The 25,362-nt window shown below is 42.5% G+C and overlaps 1 protein-coding gene across 1 annotated transcript; it reads left to right on the forward strand.

The window, feature by feature from the left end:
* The first annotated feature begins 51 nt into the window (after positions 1–51).
* Positions 52–25,254, forward strand: LOC130189504 (myosin-9-like). The gene is made up of 43 exons (XM_056408336.1): positions 52–182; positions 3,515–3,705; positions 3,874–4,014; positions 4,146–4,302; positions 4,622–4,649; positions 5,153–5,246; positions 5,664–5,684; positions 6,847–6,939; positions 7,205–7,268; positions 7,383–7,481; positions 7,621–7,764; positions 8,320–8,415; positions 8,526–8,602; positions 8,868–9,062; positions 9,550–9,723; positions 9,881–10,054; positions 10,561–10,675; positions 10,934–11,124; positions 11,436–11,557; positions 11,839–11,908; positions 12,000–12,160; positions 12,288–12,396; positions 12,749–12,880; positions 13,052–13,258; positions 13,346–13,483; positions 13,587–13,710; positions 14,214–14,385; positions 17,286–17,498; positions 17,631–17,775; positions 18,120–18,326; positions 18,428–18,532; positions 19,115–19,267; positions 19,530–19,778; positions 20,123–20,335; positions 20,528–20,740; positions 20,873–21,034; positions 21,458–21,586; positions 22,069–22,157; positions 22,282–22,405; positions 22,678–22,886; positions 23,073–23,181; positions 23,363–23,535; positions 24,237–25,254. The coding sequence occupies exons 2-43, from the start codon at positions 3,520–3,522 to the stop codon at positions 24,346–24,348; spliced, it is 5,889 nt and encodes a 1,962-aa protein (XP_056264311.1). The 5' UTR covers positions 52–182; positions 3,515–3,519; the 3' UTR covers positions 24,349–25,254.
* The last annotated feature ends 108 nt before the right edge of the window (positions 25,255–25,362 follow it).

Consider the following 25,362-nt stretch of genomic DNA (forward strand, 5'->3'; position numbering starts at 1 on the left):
CACGTCCGTCCTCGCTGAGCCACGCCTGAGCAGCTGGACCACATGAGAGCGGAGCGACGTGTCAGAAGACAGGCGTCTTCTTTTTAGTGGGGAAAGTGTCGTCGAGCCGGACTTTGCTGCTGCCAACACGGACAGGAACAGACGACTCGAGCTCACACTCGGTGCCCGCCGTTGAAAAACAGGTGTGTTTTCATTATTCTTAATTTTATTGCGCGCTGGGTGGTGTTAATAACTGTCGTGTTCAGCAGGTGGGCCTTCCTGTGAGCCACTACTGTAGTAGTGCACTTACATGTTTAGCAGCATGAACAGTTTTATGTGAACAGGGAAACAAAATAGATTTAAAGTTTGAGAAAGGGGAGTTGAAATATGTTCGTTTTGCTCAAAATGCCCACTTGTTTTTATCAGCCGAGGCATTTATACCTGCGCATGCTCAGTTGTCACCTGGTTGTCTGTGAGCATGTATTTGTATTTTATGTTGGTCATTGGGCTTTTCAAACCTCTCTGTGGTGCTTTAGCTGAGTCAAGGCTGTTGTGACATATGAACCCACAGCTGACTAAGTCGCTTTTCTTTCTAAAGATTGCAGGAGGAACGAGCCCCAGTATGATCAATAACATCAACTTCATAGGGAGTTACAATGTCAACATCACTTTCCACACAAAAACCGGGTTGCTGAACGCCGTTTAGTTGAGTTAGGGTGAAATAAATGCTGTTTTTGTTTCGCCTGTATAAATACGCAACTTTTTAATCTTAAAATGTAGGAGTGGTTTAATTTGTTTTTAAAAGGAAATGCTGCTAATCATGTGGGCATTGGCTCGATCCAACTTGACAGGAAAAACAGGCTGTTAAATGAAAATTATATTTTTTCATCTCGGGTATTCACGGTTTAGGCTTGAGCTTTCATCAGTCATGTTTATTTAGTTGGTCAGGTGAGTCCTGAGTTATATTTTTAATAAAACTTGAGTGCACACACTGCTGCTGCTTGTCTCCCCTCAGGATACAAATTTGACACGCAGTCACAAAAGAGGACTTTGCTTTGTGTTGATGCTGAGGAGTTATGTTTGCCGAGACTGCTTCAGTTGGGGCCAAATTTCTACTCGTGACTACTGAAAATAGTTTGCAGTTTAAAAATCTAGGCTTCCCCTTTTTTTTTGCCAGGAAATGAGACTGCTCTGCCGCAATTACCCACTTCTGCTCTTGTCACTTAAAAAATAAATTAAAAAAATACAGACATTTTGTTGCTCTGAAACCTTTGCCGCAACTTGTTTCCCACCTGTTTCACATCTTCAGCTTGCACACAGAGCTTCCGATGTACTTGTCGATTTTAAGAACCAGCCCCTCGCTCACTTCGACTAACCCCCTAATGGGTCAGTGCCACAATGTCGTCACCTCATCGGCATGGGGACCGGCAGCCGGGATGCAGATGGCCTTGCTCGTGCCCGGCTCACTGTTGGGTGAGCGCCATGGAAGCCCAGCTAAAGCAGGGATTGACTTGCAGCCTAGAACGGGACAGAGCCGGAGACTGAAGACGCTGTTGAAACCGTGCTCGATGAGATCACAGGAGAGACGGATTAAACGGTGCCCACGTTGAGACAATCGGGAGTGTCGACGTTAACCGAGCGATGCTGTCTCCAGACATGGTTCAATTGTCTTGGCGAGAAACCCTCCCAGTCAGACGCTAGGGCTGAGGTCGAGGATGCGGTGGATCCTCTGAATGACAAGGATCGACACCGAAGCGCGGACGTGAAGATTGAATCGGTTCATCTCGTCATCGTGAACCTCAGACTGTGCAGAGGTAGAGTTTGTGCAACTTCCTGAGGAAGTTGGCCCACGGAGAGCTTTAACGGTGAAGCCGCATGCATGTGAATGTCACACGTCTTCTGTGTGGGCTTCATGTGCTCATGGTTTTGTGTTTTCAATATTGATGATGCATTCAGGACCTGGTTCCCTGACAGCAGATACGAGAATGCTCTTAGTGTTGTCTGACCTTTGCGGCAGGTTTTGATTTTGGTGCTGCGTGAAACCATAAGAAACGAGACTGTTCCTGGTCCTCCTCCCCCACGGACGTTGAAGAGTCTGAGCACATAATTAACTTAAGAGAGACACGATTGACACCTTGCGCCCTGATCCCTTTATCCCTCGCTCTATAAACACACACACACGTATACACACACACGTGCTCAGATGTATTGTCGTCATCCATCCTCGACCTGAGAGGAGGTAGCTGCTCTAAACTGGTCATATAAACATTTATAGTTGTATGAATAATATCAACTTTTAATTGACAAGAGAAAAGTCTTTCCTAGGCACCCTGGTGAATAGTTTAGCACATTTTTGGGGCATTAAAAGTAATTTGGGTGGAGTTTTTCTTATCTAAACCGAGGGTCTAAGTTTGTTTGGCCTGGACATACTGTAGTTTATTCTAGACATTGTAAAGTCGACAGTTTACCTATTTTACAGGGTGTGGCCGGTGAAGAACAACATTGCCGTCTGTGTCCAGACTTGCTCCTGACATTCCTCCCTTGCCTCCCTCCTGGAGTCTAAAGTATCCCTCCACCAAACTCCTCCACCCACTTCCACAACTCTCACTGCAGGAGGCTTTAAATGCTCAGAGCCAGCCTCTCTCTCCTGATGCCAAATATGTAATATCTGCACAGTGACTCGAGAGAGAGAGAGGGTTGTGGATAATGAGACGTGAAAAAGCAGTCAAGCATTTGTGGAATTCTGTGTTTAATGATCTGGTGAGGAAGGAATGTGGCTCAGACAGGTAACAAAGGATGGAAGGGTCAAATTGTGGAGCGTGAGACTCGCTAAAGAGTTCAGGTGATCAGCTATTATGTTTCCATTAAATATTTGTCTTTCAACACCTCTGTTCAAATAGGTGTAAAGTGTTAGTGAAAGCATAAAGCCCAATAATAAAAGCTTTATGTGCAACAATGATGCCTGAGTTGTGACCATGTAAATTTATTAGTATGTTTTTGCAACATTTTGTTGGTTTAGGACCATAAAACATTGTAGGAAAACAACATTCAACACAAGTCATTTGTGTTGAGGCTTGTTGTCCACGCCCATAAGAGTATTTGGAATAAATTACTACAAAGTAAAGTAGAGTGCCAAATCTGGAAAATGGCACTTAATTACTTCGACACACAAACGCCTTCTGGCAATGCCGACTGATTCTGAACCAACATCCTACATCGCAATGCTGGTTGACTGAGGTGGAAGCGCTGTAATGTCCATGTTTTTATGCATTGATTAATTATGTTGGTGATTAAGCAAAGAAACTGTCTAACAAAGAATGCAAAATGGTAGAGCATCTCATTTTGAAATGGCCCACTGAAGGATGTCAACTCCTTCATACTGAAATATTTAGTTCATATGCTGAAGCCATCTCCACTAAAACAATAATCCCAGTGAAGTATCAATTTAACCTTTTTTGATTCCAGTTCTCCTCCTCAGGTCAGCTCTACAAAAATGGCTTCATAGTTTAAAATGTTCTCTTTCTCTTTCGTAAAGCTACCATGGCGGACGCGGACCAGTTCCTGTATGGGGACCGCAGCGGGTCGAGTGCCCCTCTGGCCCAGGCCGACTGGGCCACCAAGAAGCTGGTGTGGGTCCCCTCTGAGAAGCTGGGCTTCGAGGCCGGCTCTGTCAAGGAGGAGCAGGGAGAGGAGTGCGTGGTGGAGCTGAATGACTCGGGCAAGAAGGTGAAAGTGGAGAATTTCTCTTCCAGTCTAAATTTGTTTGTTTTAAGTTGTTGACCAAGTAAAGAACCCTTATTTTCATTTGAAAATGTACTTCTAACAAATTGTTCTGCGATTGTAGTCTGGTTCAGGACGTCCTTCTGACGGGGGTCTTGTCTCTGTAAATCTCAGGTGAAGGTCAGCAAGGATGACATCCAGAAGATGAACCCACCCAAGTTCAGCAAGGTGGAGGACATGGCGGAGCTCACCTGCCTGAACGAGGCCTCGGTGCTGCACAACCTCAAGGAGAGATACTACTCCGGACTCATCTATGTGAGTTCGGCTTAACACGCATGTTTGTGTATATTCTCATGTAACTGGCCTCCTTAAGGGCAGATGTTTATTGAAGTGGTCGGTTGCGTTAACACTCCTCTCTGACCGCCACTATCTTCTGTCTTACCCAGACGTATTCTGGTCTCTTCTGTGTGGTGGTCAACCCGTACAAGTACCTGCCCATCTACTCCGAGGACATAGTGAACATGTACAAGGGCAAGAAGAGACACGAGATGCCCCCTCACATCTACGCCATCACAGACACGGCCTACAGGAGCATGATGCAGGGTACCACAGTTGCATTTGTTAAAAGTTAAGCGGTGTGTCAGCTCTAGTATAAATGAGCCCAGAGTGCCTCTTTGACCCTCAGGCAAAAACACAAAGATTTTAAATTCAAAATGATGAAAACAAAGAAAACAAACCTTCACATTTGAGTAGCTGGATATAGACGCTCTTCATCGATGTATTCATCAACCAATCATTTCAGCCCAGCATGGCTCGCACACCGCAGAAACTGTTAAACAATCGCATGTTCTATTATTACTGGGCGTCACTTGTGTGTTTTGTCTGTGATGTCATGACTTTTTCCTCTGTCTCTTCCTCTCAGATCGTGAGGACCAGTCCATCCTCTGCACGTAGGTCCTCCTTTGTATCTTCACAATAACTTTTTTCCTTTTGTTCCTTTTTGGCACCGATTCATACAGATGCCTGTTGGTTGTAGGATCACGCTTGAATTTTTTTGTCCTTTACGACTCAGATTCAGTGTAATTGAGCTAAATTTTTCTTAAAACAAAAATCCTCATCCTGAGCATAGTTTAGTTGCTTTTCATTACGTCGTATGATTATTCGCAGATTCAATTTGCCATTTTATCATTGAATTGTAGATGTGGAAGTTATCAGGCTTTTATAAGCACTTGCTGCTTTTCTCACCAGTGTTTGGTTAAAATATATATTTTCATAGTTTGTTCTTGACCTTGGAAGCAGTTGTTTTGTAATTGTGCAGGCGATGAGAAATATAACCGCTCAACCTGAGTTGTATTTATTCTTGTGTACTGTCGCTTTTTTATGCCTGACCTGGATGCACAGACTTCTCTACTTTGATACATATTGTGTGTTGTACATCTTTCTTTCTCTGCAGTGGGGAATCGGGAGCAGGAAAAACTGAAAATACCAAGAAAGTCATTCAGTATCTTGCCCACGTTGCCTCATCTTTCAAGTCCAAGAAAGACCAGGTCAGTAAGAACTTTTTTTCATTTTTTTCACTCGTCTCTTCCTGATTCTCTCCTGATGGTTAATCTGAAGGTTTTGAAAGACCTGGATGGAACCCCCCCCCCCCCCTTTTTGTTCTCTCCCTGGTCTTCCACTGATATCAGTGTGGTACCATCTCTATGAAGCAGTCTAGTGACTACTGTGCATTCCTCTTCAGGCCTCGACGTGCCTGCCTCACCTCTCGGTGTAAAAGTGAGACACACGTGAATGTGTCTGCTTGCACACGTATTCTTTATATCTGGGTTGTTTCGCAAGAAACTTTTGAATCACTACTTCATGGTACATCAGGCGACAGCAGGTTTCCTCTGCAGATATGTAATGTTTTTGCTGAAGTTGGTATCAAATGTGTTGAACTCTGTCCTTTTTCACCTCTTCCACAGGGCAATGCAGTTTTATCACATGTGAGTTCATCTCTCTGGCTCCATACGCATGGTGGCTGACTCTTTATGCACTTCTCTACTAACGGGAAATGTTGTATTGTCTTTATCTGGCTTTTAGAGGAAATGCATAAAAATAATACTTTAATTTAGCCCACTACACTCCAAATAAATGAGAACTATTCCTTTAAACACGGACAATGCACAAATAACCATTTCGTTTCTAAATATTGTATAATAAATAAGAGATGTAATGTCCTAGGTTTTTGCACATTGTTATTTCCCCCCCATAATTCCTGGGCAGGTAGCCTACATGGGATATTTCTGCAGTTGCTTAGCTTCGTTTAGCTCGCATCCTGGAAACGTAGGAAATGCCTAGGCCCTAAATCACAACCTCACATTTAAAGCTTTGGGTTTTGTGCTGTTGCCGTTTGACGGAAGCAGGCTAGCAATTCTCCCGTTTTCAGTGTTTATGCTAAGCTAACTAGCTTTTGGCTTTCGCTTCATATTTAGCCTACGGGTTTGAAAGTGGTATCAATATTGTCATCGAACTCCTCATAAGCTTTAGGTAAGAGATCAACAGTTTGTTGTAAAATTTTAAAATAAGTTTTCCATCCATTATAAATAGTCTGCTCTGGGTTTAGAGGATAAAGGGACGACCCAACAGTAGATCAGTAACCTTATCTGATGTCTGTCCCAAATGCTGGAATACACCTCGCTGTGTGTGTGCGCGCCTGTAGTTTTTAAAGCCGTATTGGCTGAAAGTGTCCCAGTATTATTCTCAGTCTGGTTGCTCCAGATTTGATCAAATGTGTATTGGTTTGTACCCTTTAATGTTGTTTTGGTGCTCTCCTGCATCTCTTTTTGGGGATCTTGGCTAACCGGTTTGTTTGTGCCTGCATGGACGGGGATGGTTTTACAGGAGTCTTTTGTTTAAGTGGGCTTGCTGCTATGTGTGTTGGAATGTGCAGGAGTCAGTATTTGCTTGTGGTTGATTTTGCAAAGACATCCCTGGAGATAGTTCTTTTTCAAACGCGGCCTGGATTGTTTGTTTTTAGAAGACATTGAAGGCTGCAAGTAAATGCACGATTTTTAAGCTGCGCTTGCCTGACTAATATGCAGCTTGGAGTTGAGATGAATAAGTTACTGCTGTCTATAGTTTCTGAGACTGTGTCCTTTCTTTCAGGGGGAACTAGAGAAACAGCTGCTGCAAGCAAACCCCATCCTGGAGGCCTTCGGCAACGCGAAGACCGTCAAGAACGACAACTCTTCAAGATTTGTAAGAAGATGATTACCAAGTCCCTGAGAACTTATTTGCTTTTCTAAATATCATAACGTGCATGTCTCATAAGCACCAATCTAAATAATCGGCAATAGATTTGTTGGCTTTCAGTGAGAAGAGACAACATATACACAAATCTTTGAAACTCGGGCAAATGATTGTGTGCTCATGTAGAGCTCCGTCCCTCAGAGTTGGAAGCTGACTATGAAAAAGGGCTCAATTTTTAAATGTTTTACCTTGTTTGATTTGTTTTCTTTCGTAGGGAAAATTCATCAGGATCAACTTTGATGTCAACGGATACATCGTTGGGGCCAACATTGAAACATGTATCCTTTAAAAAAAGTATTTTTCTTTCCCTCTCTCTCTCTGCTCGTTCCTGGTTGAGAATAATGGTCATCCTGCTCCGTCTGCATGTTTGTCCTTGACTGAAATGTAACCAGATCTGCTGGAGAAGTCTCGGGCCGTCCGACAAGCTAAAGATGAGAGGAGCTTCCACATCTTCTACTACATGCTGACTGGAGCGGGAGAGAAGCTGCGCTGTGAGACATTTTATTTCAACGTGAATCCGTCCAACTGGGCTATATCATTGATGTTTGACATGAAAGCAGACCGAGGTCTCTCTCCTTTTAAAATGGTCAATTCTTCATAAATGGTTATCTCCCCTTTCCCCCCGTCAAGCTGAGTTGTGTCTGGAGGATTACAGCAAGTACCGCTTCCTGTCCAATGGAAACGTGACCTTACCTGGCCAGCAGGACAAGGAGATGTTCACCGAGACCATGGACGGCTTTCAGATTATGAGCATCCCAGAAGAGGAAATAACTGGTACCTGAATATCTTGTTTAAAAAAAAACTTGTTTTATAGGGCTGTGACTCAGGATTTATTTTCATTATCGATCAAATGATCCCTTTGAGGTTTGGATGGGTGCCCAGTTTGTTTATCACACACCAAAAAAAGGTGACAGCAAGCTACTAAACATGGATCTAAACAATACAGGAACAAAATATATATTTGAAAAAATCAGCTTCTGAGGAAGAAAAGGCATTTCACAAATTTGTTCGTGCTCAAGGATACATATTTAATTTGAATGTGGTACCAGCTAAATGATGGCATTATTGCGCATCAAAGCAGTCGCCGGTTAATTTTTCATTAACTTGCTGCAGCTCATTTGTTGACATGGATGTTTTAAATTCTAATCAAATTAGAGCTTTCTGTCAACTTTTAAATAGTTTGTTTTAAAATATATTGAGGGGTGTTTTTTTTATTCAAACTATTTTTGAATAGGGTGAGATTGTCTAACGTGTGGTATGGAGACTGCTTATCTTCTTCATGCGATAGTTTCTCCTGCTGCACACCGTGAACTCTTCTGTCTCTGCCAGGTCTGTTGAAGGTGATGTCGGCTGTGCTGCAGTTGGGGAACATGAGCTTCAAGAAGGAGCGTCACTCTGACCAGGCCTCCATGCCCGATGACACAGGTATGCTCGTTTACACAGACGCACACACTGTCTCATTTTCTTAAACCTTCCCAAGTCATAAAGCGCCCACCTTCACGTCCTCTAATGTGAACCCCATGTTTCACCCCCAGCTGCCCAGAAAGTGTGTCACCTGCTGAGCATCAACGTGACCGACTTCACTCGAGCCATCCTGTCTCCCAGAATTAAGGTCTGCATGGCAATGAATAGATGATTTGTTTCTTTGATATTTGATCATGTACATGTTAACCATATTCTTCAAATTATTATGATTGCTTGATGCATGTGTTCACCTTTCTTGTCTGTCAGTTTAAGGATACAACGTTAAGACATTTTAGCCCTTTTTTTCCTCACTTCATTCATCAAATAGATGAAGGAGTTTTTTGTATATTGCCAGCTTCCTCTTTGTAATACTTTAGTATTGCAGGATGACATTGGAATATTTGTTTTTGCAGGTTGGCAGGGACTACGTCCAGAAGGCACAGACCCAGGAGCAGGCGGAGTTTGCTATCGAGGCTCTGGCCAAAGCCTCTTACGAGAGGATGTTCCGCTGGCTGGTCTTGAGGATCAATAGGGCACTGGACAAGACCAAGAGGCAGGGAGCCTCCTTCATTGGCATCCTTGATATTGCTGGATTTGAGATCTTTGAGGCGAGTTGCTCAGTGCTTGACAGATTGATAGTTATGCATCGTAACTCTGGTCCTGTGATCAGACGGAGCACTCTGATGGGGCTCGGCCAGTCTGTGTGGTACGGTCAGCAATATTGCAGTCTGTTTCATGCTGCATGCTATAGAGGTGTGTCAAAGCTGAATTTGATTTAAAGACGTGGGTTCAATTCACAACCAGAAGTCAATACATCTTAGTATTCCCAAATTCCTCATAGAAATGAATGGGCAACAGGCAGACTGACTAAAAGCACCTATGGGGCTGTCCTGTGTTGGTTGTGTCTTTAACAGTGACCCTGTAAGACTCTGGAGAAGCCCCCCCACTAACACACACACACACACATACACAAAGCAGGTAAACCGTGTGATGAAATCTGCAGCCCAGATCCAGGCGCCGAGGGCTTCTGAAGAAAGTTGCAGATTTGTAATTATCGGGCGTTCGAGTAATGCGTTCTCTTATTCTCCCTTGCAGTTGAACTCATTTGAACAGCTGTGCATCAACTACACCAATGAGAAGCTGCAGCAGCTCTTCAACCACACCATGTTCATCCTGGAGCAGGAGGAGTACCAGAGGGAGGGCATCGAGTGGAGCTTCATCGACTTCGGCCTCGACCTGCAGCCCTGCATCGACCTCATTGAAAAACCTGTAAGACTTCTCACTGAGAAAAACACTTGAGATGAAGGACCGGTTGCAAGTCTTTTTCACAAGTCACTGACTAAAATAAATGTGTATAACACAAACTGAGGCATATGTTTATTTGAACTAAGATGTGTGTTTTTGTTTTTGCCTTCATTCATCACAGGCCGGTCCTCCAGGTATCCTGGCTCTGCTGGATGAGGAGTGCTGGTTCCCTAAAGCCACAGACAAGAGCTTTGTGGAGAAGGTGGTTCAGGAGCAGGGGACAAACCCCAAGTTCCAGAAACCCAAGAAACTCAAGGACGACGTTGATTTCTGCATTATACACTATGCCGGAAAGGTCAGTGATAACTTTGATTATATTGAGTTTGTGAAAGTGCCATTTTATTATTATTGGTGGACAAACATGACCGCAGTATTTTTATGTTGTAGTTTGTGGAGGGAGCTCATATTTGAGCTACTTTAGAAACTATCAGGTTGTTTAATCTATAAAAAAAAGTGATGTTGAATCTTAATCTACAGTTTAACTAGTATTTACAGCTGTCCTATAAATATGTATTTATAAATCTAGAAGAGTATAAAATACACAAGTGAAATGTAAGCAGCTGACAATTGTACTTCTAGTTGCTTTCAACCACTAGATGGCGACAACATATTTCTCTTCCAATTCTGGGTACACACCTTTTTCACAGCATAGACATTGAATTTGAAAACGGTCAACCTCATAAAAAACGTTCTGTGCTTCAGAATGAAACGTCATGCTTCATTAACTCAAAGTAACAATGGTCTGGTGATGACCTAAACTTTGCAGCCCTTCATTATAAACATGCGTCTCCTCTGGTGCAGGTGGACTACAAAGCAAACTCGTGGCTGATGAAGAACATGGACCCTCTGAATGAGTGTGTGGCCACTTTGTTCAACCAGTCGACAGACAAGTTCACTGCTGAGCTGTGGAAAGACAGTAAGTAACGGAATGGATCCAAAATGTTGTCCCGCTTACTTTTGATGCAAAACTTATTGGAGACGCAACATTTGTTGCCTGTTAAAGATTCATGACTGGAAATTCTCTTGCATTTCCCACAAATGTGATGCTGACTCTGTATCAGGAATTTCATTTCATTTTTCAAATCACTCAAGTGTGCATTGGACATGACCTAGTTAAGATCCGTCAGCGTCATGAAACGCACCGACAACATTGTTTTGCTCCGTGTCCTGGCAGTGGACCGCATCGTCGGCCTGGATAAGGTGGCAGGAATGTCCGACTCAATTCACGGGGCATCCAGGACCCGGAAGGGCATGTTCCGCACTGTGGGCCAGCTGTACAAGGAGCAGCTGAGTAACCTCATGGCCACGCTCAGGAACACCAACCCCAACTTCGTCCGCTGCATCATCCCCAACCACGAGAAGAAGGTACAGAACAAAAAACCACACTCGTGGTACAAGTGAAGGAACCTTCACTATGGTGAAGTACCGATGTACAACGTAGGAGAAAATAATTGGAAGTTAATGCCAAGACTAGTCTTCTGCCTCACTTGACATGTGGGAATCCATCATTACTCATTAAAGTCCTGTCACATGGTGTATTGGAAAAGACGGTTTTGTTTATGCAGCCTGATGTCAGAGATTTGGAAAAATCTGACACTTTATTCAGATGAGGAAAAAAAAGGATATTTTTATAATTTAAAAAATATATAAAATGATGCTTAATGTTTCTTCTTCAGGCTGGTAAACTGGAGCCTCACCTGGTTCTGGACCAGCTGAGGTGTAATGGAGTCCTAGAGGGGATTCGCATCTGCAGACAGGGCTTCCCCAACCGCATTGTCTTCCAGGAGTTCAGACAGAGGTGACAAACAAAACCCATAGCTGACAAACATTTACTCTATATTTTACACGCACGGTTAAAAGCCCAGTCCTGGTCTAAACTTCAAGTTCCAAAGTAGGACTAACATTTTTTTTTAAAGACCAAAAAAGAGAATTCACAAGCATCCACAACAGTGAATGTGCCTATAACAACAAAAGCTCTAAAGTTGTTTTTAAATGGACACATTCAATTCTAAAAACAATTTCCGTCCTTAATTACACATTTAGAGTCGAACTATTTAATTCTGCTCGTCTGTCTCTCAGGTATGAAATCCTCACTCCAAACGCCATCCCCAAGGGCTTTATGGACGGCAAGCAAGCTTGTGTGCTCATGGTAAGAAGAGTAAATCTGAGGAAATGGCTCTTTGTTGTCCATTTCAAGGTTTAGGGCTTGGCACTGAGTCTTCATGTCTTCTTGATGTCAGATCAATACTCTGGAGCTGGACACAAACTTGTTCCGTGTCGGTCAAAGCAAAGTGTTCTTCAGAGCTGGAGTCCTGGCTCACCTGGAGGAGGAGAGGGACATAAAGATCACGGATGTGATCATCAGCTTCCAGGCCTGGTGCAGAGGATATGTGGCCCGCAAGTATGACGGATTAACACTGAACATATTTGATCAAGAAACATATTTGCATAATTGAATGAATAAAATTAACAAGATTACAGATCCCTTTATAGACAAGATAGCAAATATGTTTTGTTTTATACTTCAGAGCCTTTACCAAGAGACAGCAGCAGTTGACAGCTATGAAAGTTATCCAGAGGAACTGTGTTGCTTACCTGAAACTCAAGAACTGGCAGTGGTGGAGGCTTTTCACCAAGGTAAGAAATTAATGATGATGCATGGCACTAGACAACCCAATAATAGGGGAGCAGTAGTTCAACAGTGCTGGTTAAGAAAAAAAAGAGTTAAAATGTTTTTGGTATTTCAACAAACAATCAAAAGTCCTGTTCTGATTAACTAGGCACACTTTTTTTCATGTTGACCTTTCAATCAGGCATTTACTGATCACTCACTTTTTTGTATTGTACTGTAACTGCACTAATGGTAACAAAGTAAATGCTAATGTAATTATTTTTAGACTTCATAGCGATTTACGCTCAAAGTGTTCTGTTTCTCACGAGAAACATCTCAATATGCTCTAATCTGGGTTTTTTTTTCTTTTTCTTCCAGGTGAAACCTCTACTGCTAGTGACTCGGCCGGAGGAAGAGTTGCTGGCCAAAGAAGAGGAACTAGATAAAGTGAAGGAGAGACTACTGCAGTCTCAGCAGCAGCTTCAAGAATTTGAGTCTAAGCAGCAACAGGTAGGAGTCTCCATGAAGACCCCGGAGGGAGCATAAGCTGTAGTCAGCCTTATTTTAATTATGTTAAAGGGACTTAATTAATTAGTAGATCTTCATTAAGTCACTAGTCTTCTTAATTCAGAATGATGCAGCACTGAGATGTAATTATAAAGTATTTTTTTCCACTGCCAGCTGAATGCTGAGAAGTTGGCTCTTCAAGAGCAGCTCCAGGCAGAGACGGAGCTGTGTGCGGAGGCTGAGGAGATGAGGTCCCGTCTTTCCACCAGGAAGCAGGAGCTGGAGGAGATCTTGCATGACCTGGAGTCTCGCGTGGAGGAGGAAGAAGAGAGGGTCACCCAGCTGCACACAGAGAGAAAAAAGATGCAGCAGAACATCACGGTCAGTGAAGACTTGGGAGATACAGAATGTGAGATGTGATTGGGGAAAGAAAAGCTTCAATATTGCAACTTGTTTACGTTCATCCAGGACTTGGAGCAGCAGCTGGACGAGGAGGAAGCATCCAGACAGAAACTCCAGATGGAGAAAGTCACCACGGACGCTAAGCTGAAGAAGTTAGAGGAGGACGTCATGGTGCTGGACGACCAGAACAACAAGCTCAACAAGGTCTCATACGTGTTAACGTAGCAGAACAATACAGCCCAAATAAATAAAACTAGTTACACCTGGGGCAATGTGTAATTATTATTTTATTTTTGTACAACCTCAGGAGAAGAAACACATGGAGGAGAGGATCTCTGAGTTCACCACCAACTTGACTGAGGAGGAAGAAAAGTCCAAGAGCCTGCAAAAACTCAAGAATAAACATGAAGCGATCATCACAGATTTAGAGGGCAAGTATCTGTTTCCTATACGTTTCATGCATATATTTGGGATTCTATTGTATTCCTTAATTTGTTAAAATATATATATTTTTATATTCTCAGCATAAAAGTCCCATTTTATGGCAGAGGGAAGAAAAGTAAAAAAAGAGAAATGGAATAAAAATATACTTCAAGGCCCTGTTTCCGCCTCACACCACCCAAACAAATATCACAGCTATTTGAACACAATCAAGCTCTCAGTGTAGCGCCTTGCAGTGGCTAATTACATTTGTTCATCTCTTAATTGTTTTGGTGTCGTACAAGTGTGAGAGCCTGTATCGGATGTGTCGCACCAAAAACTATTTAATTGTGAATGAAAAGTAACTTATGGACACTTTATTGTATTTTCTCCTTGCACCTTCATGGCTATACTTTTAAAATAATTTTAATGTGTTCTTTGTCACTGTTTTTGTTTGTTTTTGCATGTAAAAGTAAATAATAATAAATGTGGATTTCTGTCTTCTCTCCCACAGATCGTCTAAGAAAAGAGGAAAAAGTGCGTCAGGAGTTGGACAAGAACCGTCGTAAACTTGAGGGCGACTCCAGTGAGCTCAATGACCACATGGCTGACCTGCAGGCTCAGATCGATGAACTCCGAGCTCAACTGGCTAAGAAGGAGGAGGAACTCCTCGCTGCACTTTCCAGGTTTAAGAAAAATAAATATGTTTTTAAAGGTTTAGACGCAGCCTGTGTGAATGTTCTTGCAAGGCAAGTTTATTTGTAGAGCACATTTGAACAAAAAGGCAATTCAAAGTGCACATTAAAGCATCAAAACATAATGCAAAATAAAACAAGATTTAAAAACAATTAAGAACATTCATTAAAATATTTAAACCAGTTAAAAAAAATGAAAGAAATGGAATACAAGTAAATAAATCATATGCAGTAGTGAGATGCAGAAATTGATTGATATCCATGAATGAAAGCAGACCTGCAGCTTTCAGGGACCTTGTTCCAGATATGTGGAGCAGTAAAACTGAACAGCTTCTCCATGTTTAGTTCTGACTCTTGGAACAGAAAGTAGACCCTTCCCAGACGACCTGAGGGGTCGTGATGGTTCATAAGGTCGCAGCAGATCACAAATGTATTCAGGCCCTGAACCATTTAGTGCTTTAGAACCTGGCAGCAGCATGTTAAAGTAAATTATTTGTTGGACAGGAAGCCAGCACAAAGACCTCAGAAGTGGAGTGATCCACTTTCCTGGTCTTAGTGAGGACCCGAGCTGCAGCTTTCTGATTGACTTTTTACAGAGACCTGTGAACGCACCGTTACAGTAGTCAAGTCTACTGAAGATAAATGCATGGACATGTTTCACCAAATCCTCTAATCCTTGATGTATTCTTCAGGTGACAGCAGGCTGATTGTCTGATTGTCTTGATATGGCTGTTCAGGTTAAGGTCTGAATCCATAACTACGCCTAGATTTCTGGCTTGGTTTGTGGTTTTTAACAACAGCGATTTGAAGCGGAGCGCTGACTTTCAATCGTTCGTCCTTGGGGCCAAAAACAATTACTTCTGTTTTATCTTTATCTAATTGAAGAAAGTTCTGGCACATCCAGTTGTTTTCTTCAATGCATTGAGCCAGCCCTTGTATGGGATTATAGTCCCCTGGTGACATAGTTATGTAGATTTGTGTCGTCTGCATAATTCTGATAACCCACATTGTTGTTTTTCATAATCTGAGCCAGTGGAAGCATGTAGATGTTGAATAGAAGAGGCTCCACTATTGTTCCTTGGGAATGCCACATGTCAGCTCTGATGTGTAATTAGCTACAGACACAAAGTATTGTTGGTCTGTCAAGTAGGATTTAAACCAGTTGAGTGCTTCACCAGAGTGCTACCCAGACTTTTAATCTGTCTAGTCGTATGTCATGATCGACTGTAGAATGCAGCACTGAGACCTCGTAATACTAAGACTGAAGTTCTGCCGCTGTCTGAGTGGATGTCGTTGAAAACCTTAACGAGAGCAGTTTCAGTACCGTGGTGCTGAAGAAGGCCGGACTGGAAGACATCAAAACAGTTGGTTTCAGCCAAGAAGTTGTTCAGCTGTTGATAAAACTGTTTCCCGATTTCTTTTCTTAAAATGGAAGGATTGATATTGGCCTATCATTTTTTACTTCTTTTTAGAGTCTAAACTAGCCTTTTTTAAGAGTGGATTAATAACTGTAGTTTTTAGGACTTGTGGGAAAACAATGTGTTTACAATTTGGGAAAGAACTGTCAATGGTAGCAAATAAGCCGCGTGTATTGTTTTTGGTTATGATGTCAGAAGGACTGCCTTGCAATTTTAGTTCTTAATTGTAATTGCAAAGTCTCTCTTTATGGATACCACAGTGAACCTGGAGATTAGTCCTTGCCAGCTGCGCTCAGCTTTCTGACCAGTGTGGCATTTCTCCAAGGGGATCTTTTCTTACCCGAGACGACCTTCACTTTAGTGGGTGCAATAAAATGTATTACTTTAAAATTAAAGCCATCCACAAGCTCATTGACTGAGATGCAAGAGAGGGCTGGTGTGGAGGATAACTTCTGAATAAATAGTTCACTGGTGTTTTCAGTCGTGTCACAACCTCTGTTTGGGAGTTTGTGTGCAGGGAGACTGCTCACAAAGAAAACACAGAAATGATCATTCTTTCCTGTGAGGTCACCATGGCGATGCTGGGCGGTTATCTCTTGTTTAGACTCCTTGTCTTCTGTCCTTGGCAATGGGAACAGACAAAGAGGTAAACTGTTTTACCCCTGACTTGTTCAAGCAAACTCCATTTGCCTTAAGATGTCTGCGCTCCCAGAAAATGTAAAAAGTGTTGGTAAAATGTGCTGAATGGTCGGTACATGCAGTTGACATCCATCTGTTCAGTTCAAGCAGCCTGCTGAACCTTTCATCTCCTCCTCCTGGTGGAAGATGGCCACTGATAAACACCTCAGCATTGACAGAGCTGACTGTTTAACAAGTCAATAAAGTCTCTCTTCACAACTTCAGACTGTTGCTTCACTATCACAGCTTCCCGTATGCACGATGATGTTTTTCACCGTGGGATGGTCAGACACGATGTCCACGTTTTTTCTCTTGTTGGAGACCATATCCGTCGGAAAGCACAGTATTTTGGTATTCTTGCTGCACATCATTCTGACGTTTTACCAACAATCAGAGTCTCGCGACCAGTCGGTAGCTTTTGCTGCAGCCTTTTATGCTCATGTTTACTCTCAGCTCTTACCCTGCTTTGAGAAGATGGCTTCTTATCCAGGCCATCAGATTTCGGATCCAGCGACAATGGAGTAAATCTGTTTTCAAGTTGTAGGCTTGGTTGTCCTGGAGGTTTTTTTCTGGTTTTACTTTTCCCAGCTGTTTTCGGCTTTGTCTAGCTGCGTGCAGGGTTTTAAGAGTTGTTCCGTCTGCGTGATAGTGCAGGCCAGTTAGTCGTCCTCCCACATCCTGCCTCTTCCACTTTGCACCGAGACTTCCAGGGAGGACTACCATTCGAGGATTCATTAATTAACAGACAGAGTACCTGTTTGTCAATCTCATGCCTCCTTGTAATCTCACTTTCAGGATCGAGGAGGAGGCTGCAGCCAAGAACATGGCCCAGAAGAAGATCAGGGAGCTGGAGGCTCAGATCTCCGAGCTGCAGGAGGATCTGGAGCTGGAGAGGCAGGCGCGAGCCAAGGCTGAGAAACACCGCAGGGACCTGGGAGAGGAGCTGGAGGCCCTCAAGACGGAACTGGAGGACACTTTGGACTCCACCGCAGCACAGCAGGAGCTGAGGTAACGGTCAAAATGACGTTGTCTTATACTGGCAACATGATTGTGCAAATGTATAAATTGTATGTGTTTCGCTTCTGTTCTCTCCTCACTTCTCGTTGTTTCTATATTCACCTCCTCATTCTGTCTCTCCAGGTCCAAGCGGGAGGTGGAAGTCACCTCACTGAAGAAGAATCTGGAGGAAGAGGCCAAATTCCACGAGCAGCAGATGGCCGACATGAGACAAAAGCACAACCAGGCTTTTGAAGAGATCAATGAACAGCTGGAACAGGCCAAAAGGGTAATGGCAATGGCAGTCTTTATTATGTAGCACATTTCATTACAGGTAAACTCTACATATAAAGGCAAAATCTTAAAATACTGTCTGAGCAAAAACATAACAACATGGCTACCTTAAACAACACAAGCATACAGCGGACCATGTGGCAAAGAAAAACAGAACATCAACGTAACCAAATGGAAACTCCTGTCAGAATCGACAATGTTAGAGACGGCAGTGAGATCAAACGAGGGTAGAGTCGACGTTCTCTGCAAGTCACTGTTGATTATAAGGTCATCGATTACTCTTAGAGGGCTGTTTCAGTACTATACATCTGAATAACAACAATCGCATGTGTGCTGCAGAACAAGGTGTCTGTGGAGAAAGCCAAGCAGACTCTGGAGAGCGAATGGAACGAGGTGCAGATCGAGATGCAGACTCTGACGCAAGGCAAAGGAGACTCTGAACAACGTCGCAAGAAGGCGGAAGCCCAGGTCCAAGAGCTGCAGGTCAAATACAGCGAGAGTGAACGACAGAGGCAGGATGTGGCCGAGAAGATGACCAAGATGCAGGTACAGCATTTAAAGAGTGGAAGACTGAGGGACTGGGAAGTAAGTAGGATGGGTTGGGTGGAGAATTTGAGTTACTTATTTACTTTTTCTCTGGTGTCTAGTTGGAGCTAGAAAATGTCAACGTTCTCCTGAGTGAAGCGGACGGCAAGAACATCAAATCCAGCAAAGACCTTTCCAGTACAGCATCTCAGCTGCAGGATTCACAGGTACAAATGCATTGTTATTGTGTCAAATGCACTCTTGTCTGAAACAAGAAATCGCTGTATTCATTTTTTCGATATTTATGCATTTTTAGTTTTTTTTAATATTGGCTTTTTTGTTCTAAAGCCAATATTAGAGGGAAAAAAATGAAAAAAAGATCCAATGATGTCTCTTTGCAGCGCTAATCTCTTGCAGTATCTTTTTACTTAACACATGTATTTCTAGAGAGGACATGCTGTATTGGTGTACAAGCAACACAGTATCTGTCATGCAATTTTTTGGAACATGTTGGCATGCATCAAATTTTGCACTTGTTTATTGGGGTGGTTTCTTAGTTAAATTTGAACACAAATTATTCACATTTTTAGATTCAGTGTGCAAGGATATTTATATCCCCAATCTCTGTAAATCTACTAAGAAATTCTAGGAAAAAATATATATATTTTTTAACTTCTGGTCTTTACTGATAATGATCACTGTCCAGAGCTAATGCAGCTTTTTAATAGTGCACATTTACTTTGATAACTAATACGGGCAAAAAACTATTTTTTCTGACGTTTGTATTTTTCCTTCTCTTACCTCCCCAGGAGTTGCTCCAAGAGGAGACTCGTCAGAAGCTCGCCTTCTCCACCCGCCTGAGGCAGTTGGAGGATGAGCAGAACAACCTGCGGGAGATGCTGGAGGAAGAGGAAGAGGGCAAGAAGAACGTAGAGAAGCAGATTATCACTCTGCAGACCCAGGTTGGTGCACAGTGTCCTGCTCCATCTGTGCACTTAAAGCCCTGATCTATGCTTCACATCAGCAGTTATTTAAATTGTACTGTGGTTGTACCCAGATCTTTATCATTCAAGAGTTGATTTCAGACTGGCCTCACATCTGTGATGAAGGACATTCCTCCCAAAGCCTTGAATTCATTAATCAGGAGCCCACAATGCCCCCAAACGTTCACACATTTGTGTTCATCGCCTTCTGAAGCCCTCTTTTTTTCTTCCATGTTTTCAGCTGGCAGACATGAAGAAGAAGCTGGAAAATGAGACATTGTCCGTAGAGGGGGCAGAGGAGGGCCGCAAGCGATCCCAGAGGGAGTTGGAAGGCGTGATGCAGCAGCTGGAGGAGAAGACGGCACTTTACGACAAACTAGACAAGACAAAAACCCGTTTACAGCAGGAGCTGGATGACCTCATAGTGGACCAAGACCACCTGAGGCAGATCGTCTCCAACCTGGAGAAGAAGCAGAAGAAGTTTGACCAGGTATTATATCAACTGTGTATTTTGTGCACAAACAAGCAATCTTTCACCAAAATGCTGCATATTTTCAATTTGACAGGTTAGAGGGTTATGATAAGATTATATTTAATTTAACCATGGATGTTTGCCGCCTATTTTGAAAGGAAGACTTGGACAAGATGTCTGCATTTAAATAGTTGCACAAAAATAAGTAAAAGCAAAATTCAAGCAACGGATGCAATTATGCAAAAAGTGTCCTGTTGTATAGAAAACACAAATCTGAAAACATGGGATCATTCATCTCAAATAGTTTTGAATGCACTGTTTTTAGGGTGATGTAACTGCCTCTCCTGGTCTCCTCTCCCTAGATGCTCGCCGAAGAGAAAACCATTTCAACTCAGTACGCAGAGGAGCGCGACAAGGCTGAGGCCGAAGCCAGGGAGAAGGAAACGCGAGCACTGACACTGGCCCGCGAGTTGGAGACCATGTCAGACATTAAAGACGATCTGGACCGGGCCAATAAGATGCTCAAAGCTGAGATGGAAGACTTGGTCTCGTCAAAGGATGATGTCGGCAAGAGTGTAAGAGAAAGATCACTGTAATCTTTTGGTGCATTGAAAGCTGGAATAATTTCTTTTGGGCTAAAAATGTCAACCATGTAAACTAAAAAGATTGCATCATTACTCTCAGTGGTTAAAATGAGAGCAGATTGTTGCTCATAGTGATTGGCAGCATTGCTTGATTATGAGACAATGCAACCTCCCTGTCTGCAGGTTCACGAGCTGGAGAGGTCAAAGCGTGCCATGGATCAGCAGCTGGAGGAGATGAGAGTTCAGCTGGAGGAGCTGGAGGACGAGCTGCAGGCCACAGAGGACGCCAAACTGCGTCTGGAGGTCAACATGCAGGCCATGAAGGCCCAGTCTGACCGAGACCTGCTGGCCAGAGATGAGCAGGGAGAGGAGAAGAAGAGGTCTCTTGTTAAACAAGTATGACACAATACCCTAAACACTTATTTTTATTTATCAAATTCAATTTCTGGATACATTTGATTGCGAGAATAATTTTACAGTTTTACTGACAAAAACGAAAATAAAGATTTATTATTTCCCCTCCTTCAGGTGCGTGAGATGGAGATGGAGCTGGAAGATGAACGCAAGCAGCGTTCTCAGGCCCTCTCGTCCAAGAAGAAACTGGAGCTGGACCTGGGAGAGCTCGAGGTCCACATCGATACTGCCAACAAGGGCCGCGACGAGGCCCTGAAACAGCTGAAAAAGATCCAGGTGAGTGATGTCCTCCATGCGCTCGCACAAGCCAACGTATTGCCAAAGTGGCTTTGCTAATGCTCCAAAATGTAACAACTAATTTGACTGAGAAATCTACATGAACGATCACAAAGACAAATTAACTTCCAAATGAGTTGACGAGTCTTATAATACAAAGACTAACTAAGCTATTGCAAGTTGTTGATGTTTTCTGATTCTTTTTACACATTTGTCAATAAATCACACCCTTCAGAATATAGGCCAACCTGTTTTGGATAAACGCGTATAATGAGATTTTATCTTTAATCCCAAGTAGTCAGTTATACATAGGGACATACCAATAACTTGACTTAAAAAAAATTACAGTTTGGTCCTTTTTGAGTCGGCAGTCCTTTCACACTGATTAGTGGATCCCTTGTAATGATGCTGTCTGCTCTCTAGGCTCTAATGAAAGAACAGATGAGAGAGCTGGAAGAGCTGCGTTTGTCCAGAGACGAAGTTGTCAACGGAGCCAAGGAGACCGAGAGGAAGCTCAAGGCCATGGAGGCAGACGCCCTGCACTTCCAGGAGGTATGAAAGGGATCTGAAAAGTAACCTGACAGTTTCTTAGACTCAACCAGATATCATAGATGAGGTATATTATAGAATGGTACACATTCAAAAATAAAAACGTAAATATCTAATAAATCAACTATACATTTGTGATTTAATGACAATTATTAGGTTTATTGTTGTTAAATTACTCCTGGTTGTATTTTTTTATATGACTGACCCAGTGTCTTATGTGAATCTAACCATCTTTTAGTTTGTAGTATGTTTTACATTGGCAAAAGGAAGTTAAGTCTAATTAAATATTAGTATGTTTGTGTGTAGTCGGACGTTGGAACGCTGGCTCTGTTAAGTATGCTTTTACTTGTTGTTTGTGTCCATTGTAGTAGTTAATTAAGTAGTTAGTCAAACTAGCTCCAATTGCACCATTGCTTCCAGGTAATGGTCCCAACAGCATCTTCAGAATTAGGCTTTGATGTATTGGTGTCTTCTGCTTCCTCCAGGATCTGGCCACTGCAGAGAGAGTCAAGAGACAGGTTCAGAGCGAGAGAGACGAGCTCCAGGAAGAGGTTGGCAGCAGCAACACCAAGAAGTATGAACCAAGAGATCGTATTGAAATAAAAACACTCAAAAGATATAGATAACTTTGAATCCAAATTTTACAACAATGAAGGAAATCATTCATACTGTCGCTCCTCTTCTTCACTTGTTTCCAGTTCTCTGCTGGCAGAGGAGAAGAGGAGGCTGGAGGCTCATATTGGCCAGCTGGAGGAGGAAATGGAGGAAGAGCAGCTCAACATCGAGATGGTCAATGATCGTCTGAAGCGATCCACACTGCAGGTACCGACACACAGCATCGCAGATATGCTCATCATATTTTATTTTTCTTTCTTTTTGTTTGCAAGTAGGAGAAAACGTTTAGTGTTCAGTGTACAAGGAAGGATTGTGTTCACATGGGCGGCTGTGGCTCAGGGGGTAGAGCTGGTTGTCACGAGGTTGGCAGAGCAAGACCAAGTTGCTTAATTGGGGCACCTAAATGCCTTCGCAAAAAGGAGTTCCCAGAGGTACTGAAGTATTGCAAATGCTTCGCCACTGCATGTTTCTGACATTAGACCGAGCAGCTGACCATGGAGTTGGGTGAAGAACGGGGCGCCTCCCAGCGGCTGGAGGGGACTCGCTCCCACCTGGATCGCCAGAATAAGGAGCTGAAGTTGAAGCTGCAGGAGCTCGAGGGGGCCATCAAGATCAAGTATAAATCCTCCATCACCACCTTGGAGGCCAAGAACACTCAGCTGGAAGAGCAGCTCGACATGGAGTCAAAGTGAGTCGAAGTTTCCTGACAGCAATAATTGGAATGACGGCTTCATTTCGTTAAAAAAAAAATCCCTGGATCCTAAAAGTTTCAGAAATTGGTTCTGTGTGTGTGTGTGTATATATATATTTAAAAAAAATAGTAAATCAATAAAGCCCTGTACTGCATCCTCACTGCTTTTCCTACTCAATTCAGGGAGCGCCAGCAGGCCTCCAGATTGGTCAGGCGCACGGAGAAGAAGCTGAAAGAGGTGATGTTGCAGGTTGATGACGAGAGGCGCAACACAGACCAATTTAAAGACCAGGTAAGCTTCATCACTAATCTCCTTTGTTCTTTTTTACTTCTCATTTTCAGATTGTTGAAGGGAGGACAGGAGTCTCGTTGCGTAGTTTGTCTTCCATCTTGAAACCTTGCTGATCTGCTTGTACCGTACACTTGTTCCTTTTGGTTTCCCCCTCATCGCTAAGTGAACCATGTCTCTGCAGGCGGAGAAGACGAACAGCCGGATGCGTCAGCTGAAGCGTCAGCTAGAGGAGGCGGAGGAGGAGGTGACGCGATCAAACGCCCACCGTAGAAAGCTGCAGAGGGAGCTGGATGATTCCACTGAATCGGCAGACACTATGAACCGGGAAGTCAGCACTCTGAAGAGCAAGCTCAGGTAGAGGCCCCTATAACATTTATATTCCATCGCAATTTCAGTTGACAGATAAATATATATATTTCCCTCCCAGTATATATCTTTCTATATCTTGCTCTCCAAGTTTTCCCAATCCTCTGTAAAATGTCCTGGGTTGCCCTTTAACATTGTGCATAATTTTCTTCAATGGTTCTCTCATTCATTGTTTTATAATAGGTGGGTTATTTGCTTTACTGTTAAATAAATAATTATGAAAAGTATTTATTTATTACACCTTTTGAGCATTGCTACCTCTCCAGATATAGTTATGTTTTTAAATTGTATTATATTACATTTAGTACATACTGCAGCTGCTCTTATAAAGTGCGTACTGTTGTATGCATTAATTTGAGACGCACTACTTCCTCATATTACACTTTGATCATCTTATTAAATATGTGCTATTCAGAGGATTGTGGGTCAGAATAGCCAGAAAAGCATGCTGGCTTGCATACTGAGAAATGCCACTTGATGCAGTCGAACATCCTGGTATTATCAATATTCTGTGTTCAACATGCTGTGTATTGGTACATACTAAATATTATTTCTGGCACAAGTTCTATAAAGCCTATTGTGGCCGCATTATCTTTTTCAATATATTCATTAATACTGTATGTCTCATCTTTACTTGTATGACGTATTTGTGCAGCACCTGACTGTTTTATCCATTATTTGTTTTAAAGACGTGGGGAAGTGCCTTTCAATATGCGACGCATCATAAATCGCTCTGGCCAGGACAGCGACGAGGATGTGGAGGTGGTGAAGACTGAAGAACCTGAGCCTGCAGCTGAGTGAACAGAGGAGGACCAAGAGGGAACTAATACAATGACCACAGTCAACATGCAGATAGTTTAAAAATGTAAAAAATCATCTATGCCATCGAGACTTTTTTAGAGGATTTAGCCATGTATTCCCCTTGACATTTGTCTAATAGCCTTATTAATTCTACTTACATACATACATTTATATTTGGCCAAAATTTTTTCGACTCCAGCCTTAGAAAAACACTGCTCACTTTCACCGTCTATTTTTCTACTTAATGGGTATATTATATATTATTGCACTTGTAACAAGCCATTGCAATTTAGTTTTTTTTTGTGCTTATGGTTTACCTGCAGTTGCTGTACCATTTTTTTTTTGGGGGGGGGGACACTGGACATTTTATGCTTGTTTTGCACACAAATATGGGTCTTTTTGGGAGGTTTTGAACTGAGTTAGAAACTATGGTTCATCTTTGTTATTGTCAGCGTAGATCTGCATTTGGACTGGAGGCTTTTCCTCTGACTGTCATCATTTCCTGTTATTACCCCAACCAAATCCAACAAACAAAAAGGACATTTTCAGATCATCAGATAGTGTCGTCGAAACGCAACAATGTTGATGAATACGATGTTAGAAATGTTGTACCATTCTCTATGATAGCTTGGTTGATGTATAATGTATCTCTGATTTTACACTTTAATAGTTGGTGGTGGGTCATGTTGGCGCCTCAGTGTCCTATGTTTGGTGCAATGCTTCGCACAGCATAGGGGGGTTTCTATTAGCACATTAGCCTCTGAATGTATTCCATGCATATTTTAGATTTAGTATGAGACCCTAAGTGTATTATTAAACAATTATGTCATATTGATGCTAATATTTTATGGCTAATATATATTTCAACAAATGCCTTAAATGAAATAAATTGAAAAATGCATTTGACTTCCTTGTCTCTTATATGACTTGTGTGAATTTCTAAAGTTTTGGCTGAACGAATAGTTCTATTTGGTCAGGTCCGTTAGCAATACATGCCAACACGCACACTGACAA

The sequence above is a fragment of the Pseudoliparis swirei genome, chromosome 24, assembly GCF_029220125.1.
Source record: "Pseudoliparis swirei isolate HS2019 ecotype Mariana Trench chromosome 24, NWPU_hadal_v1, whole genome shotgun sequence".
Classification (NCBI taxonomy): Eukaryota; Metazoa; Chordata; class Actinopteri; order Perciformes; family Liparidae; genus Pseudoliparis; species Pseudoliparis swirei.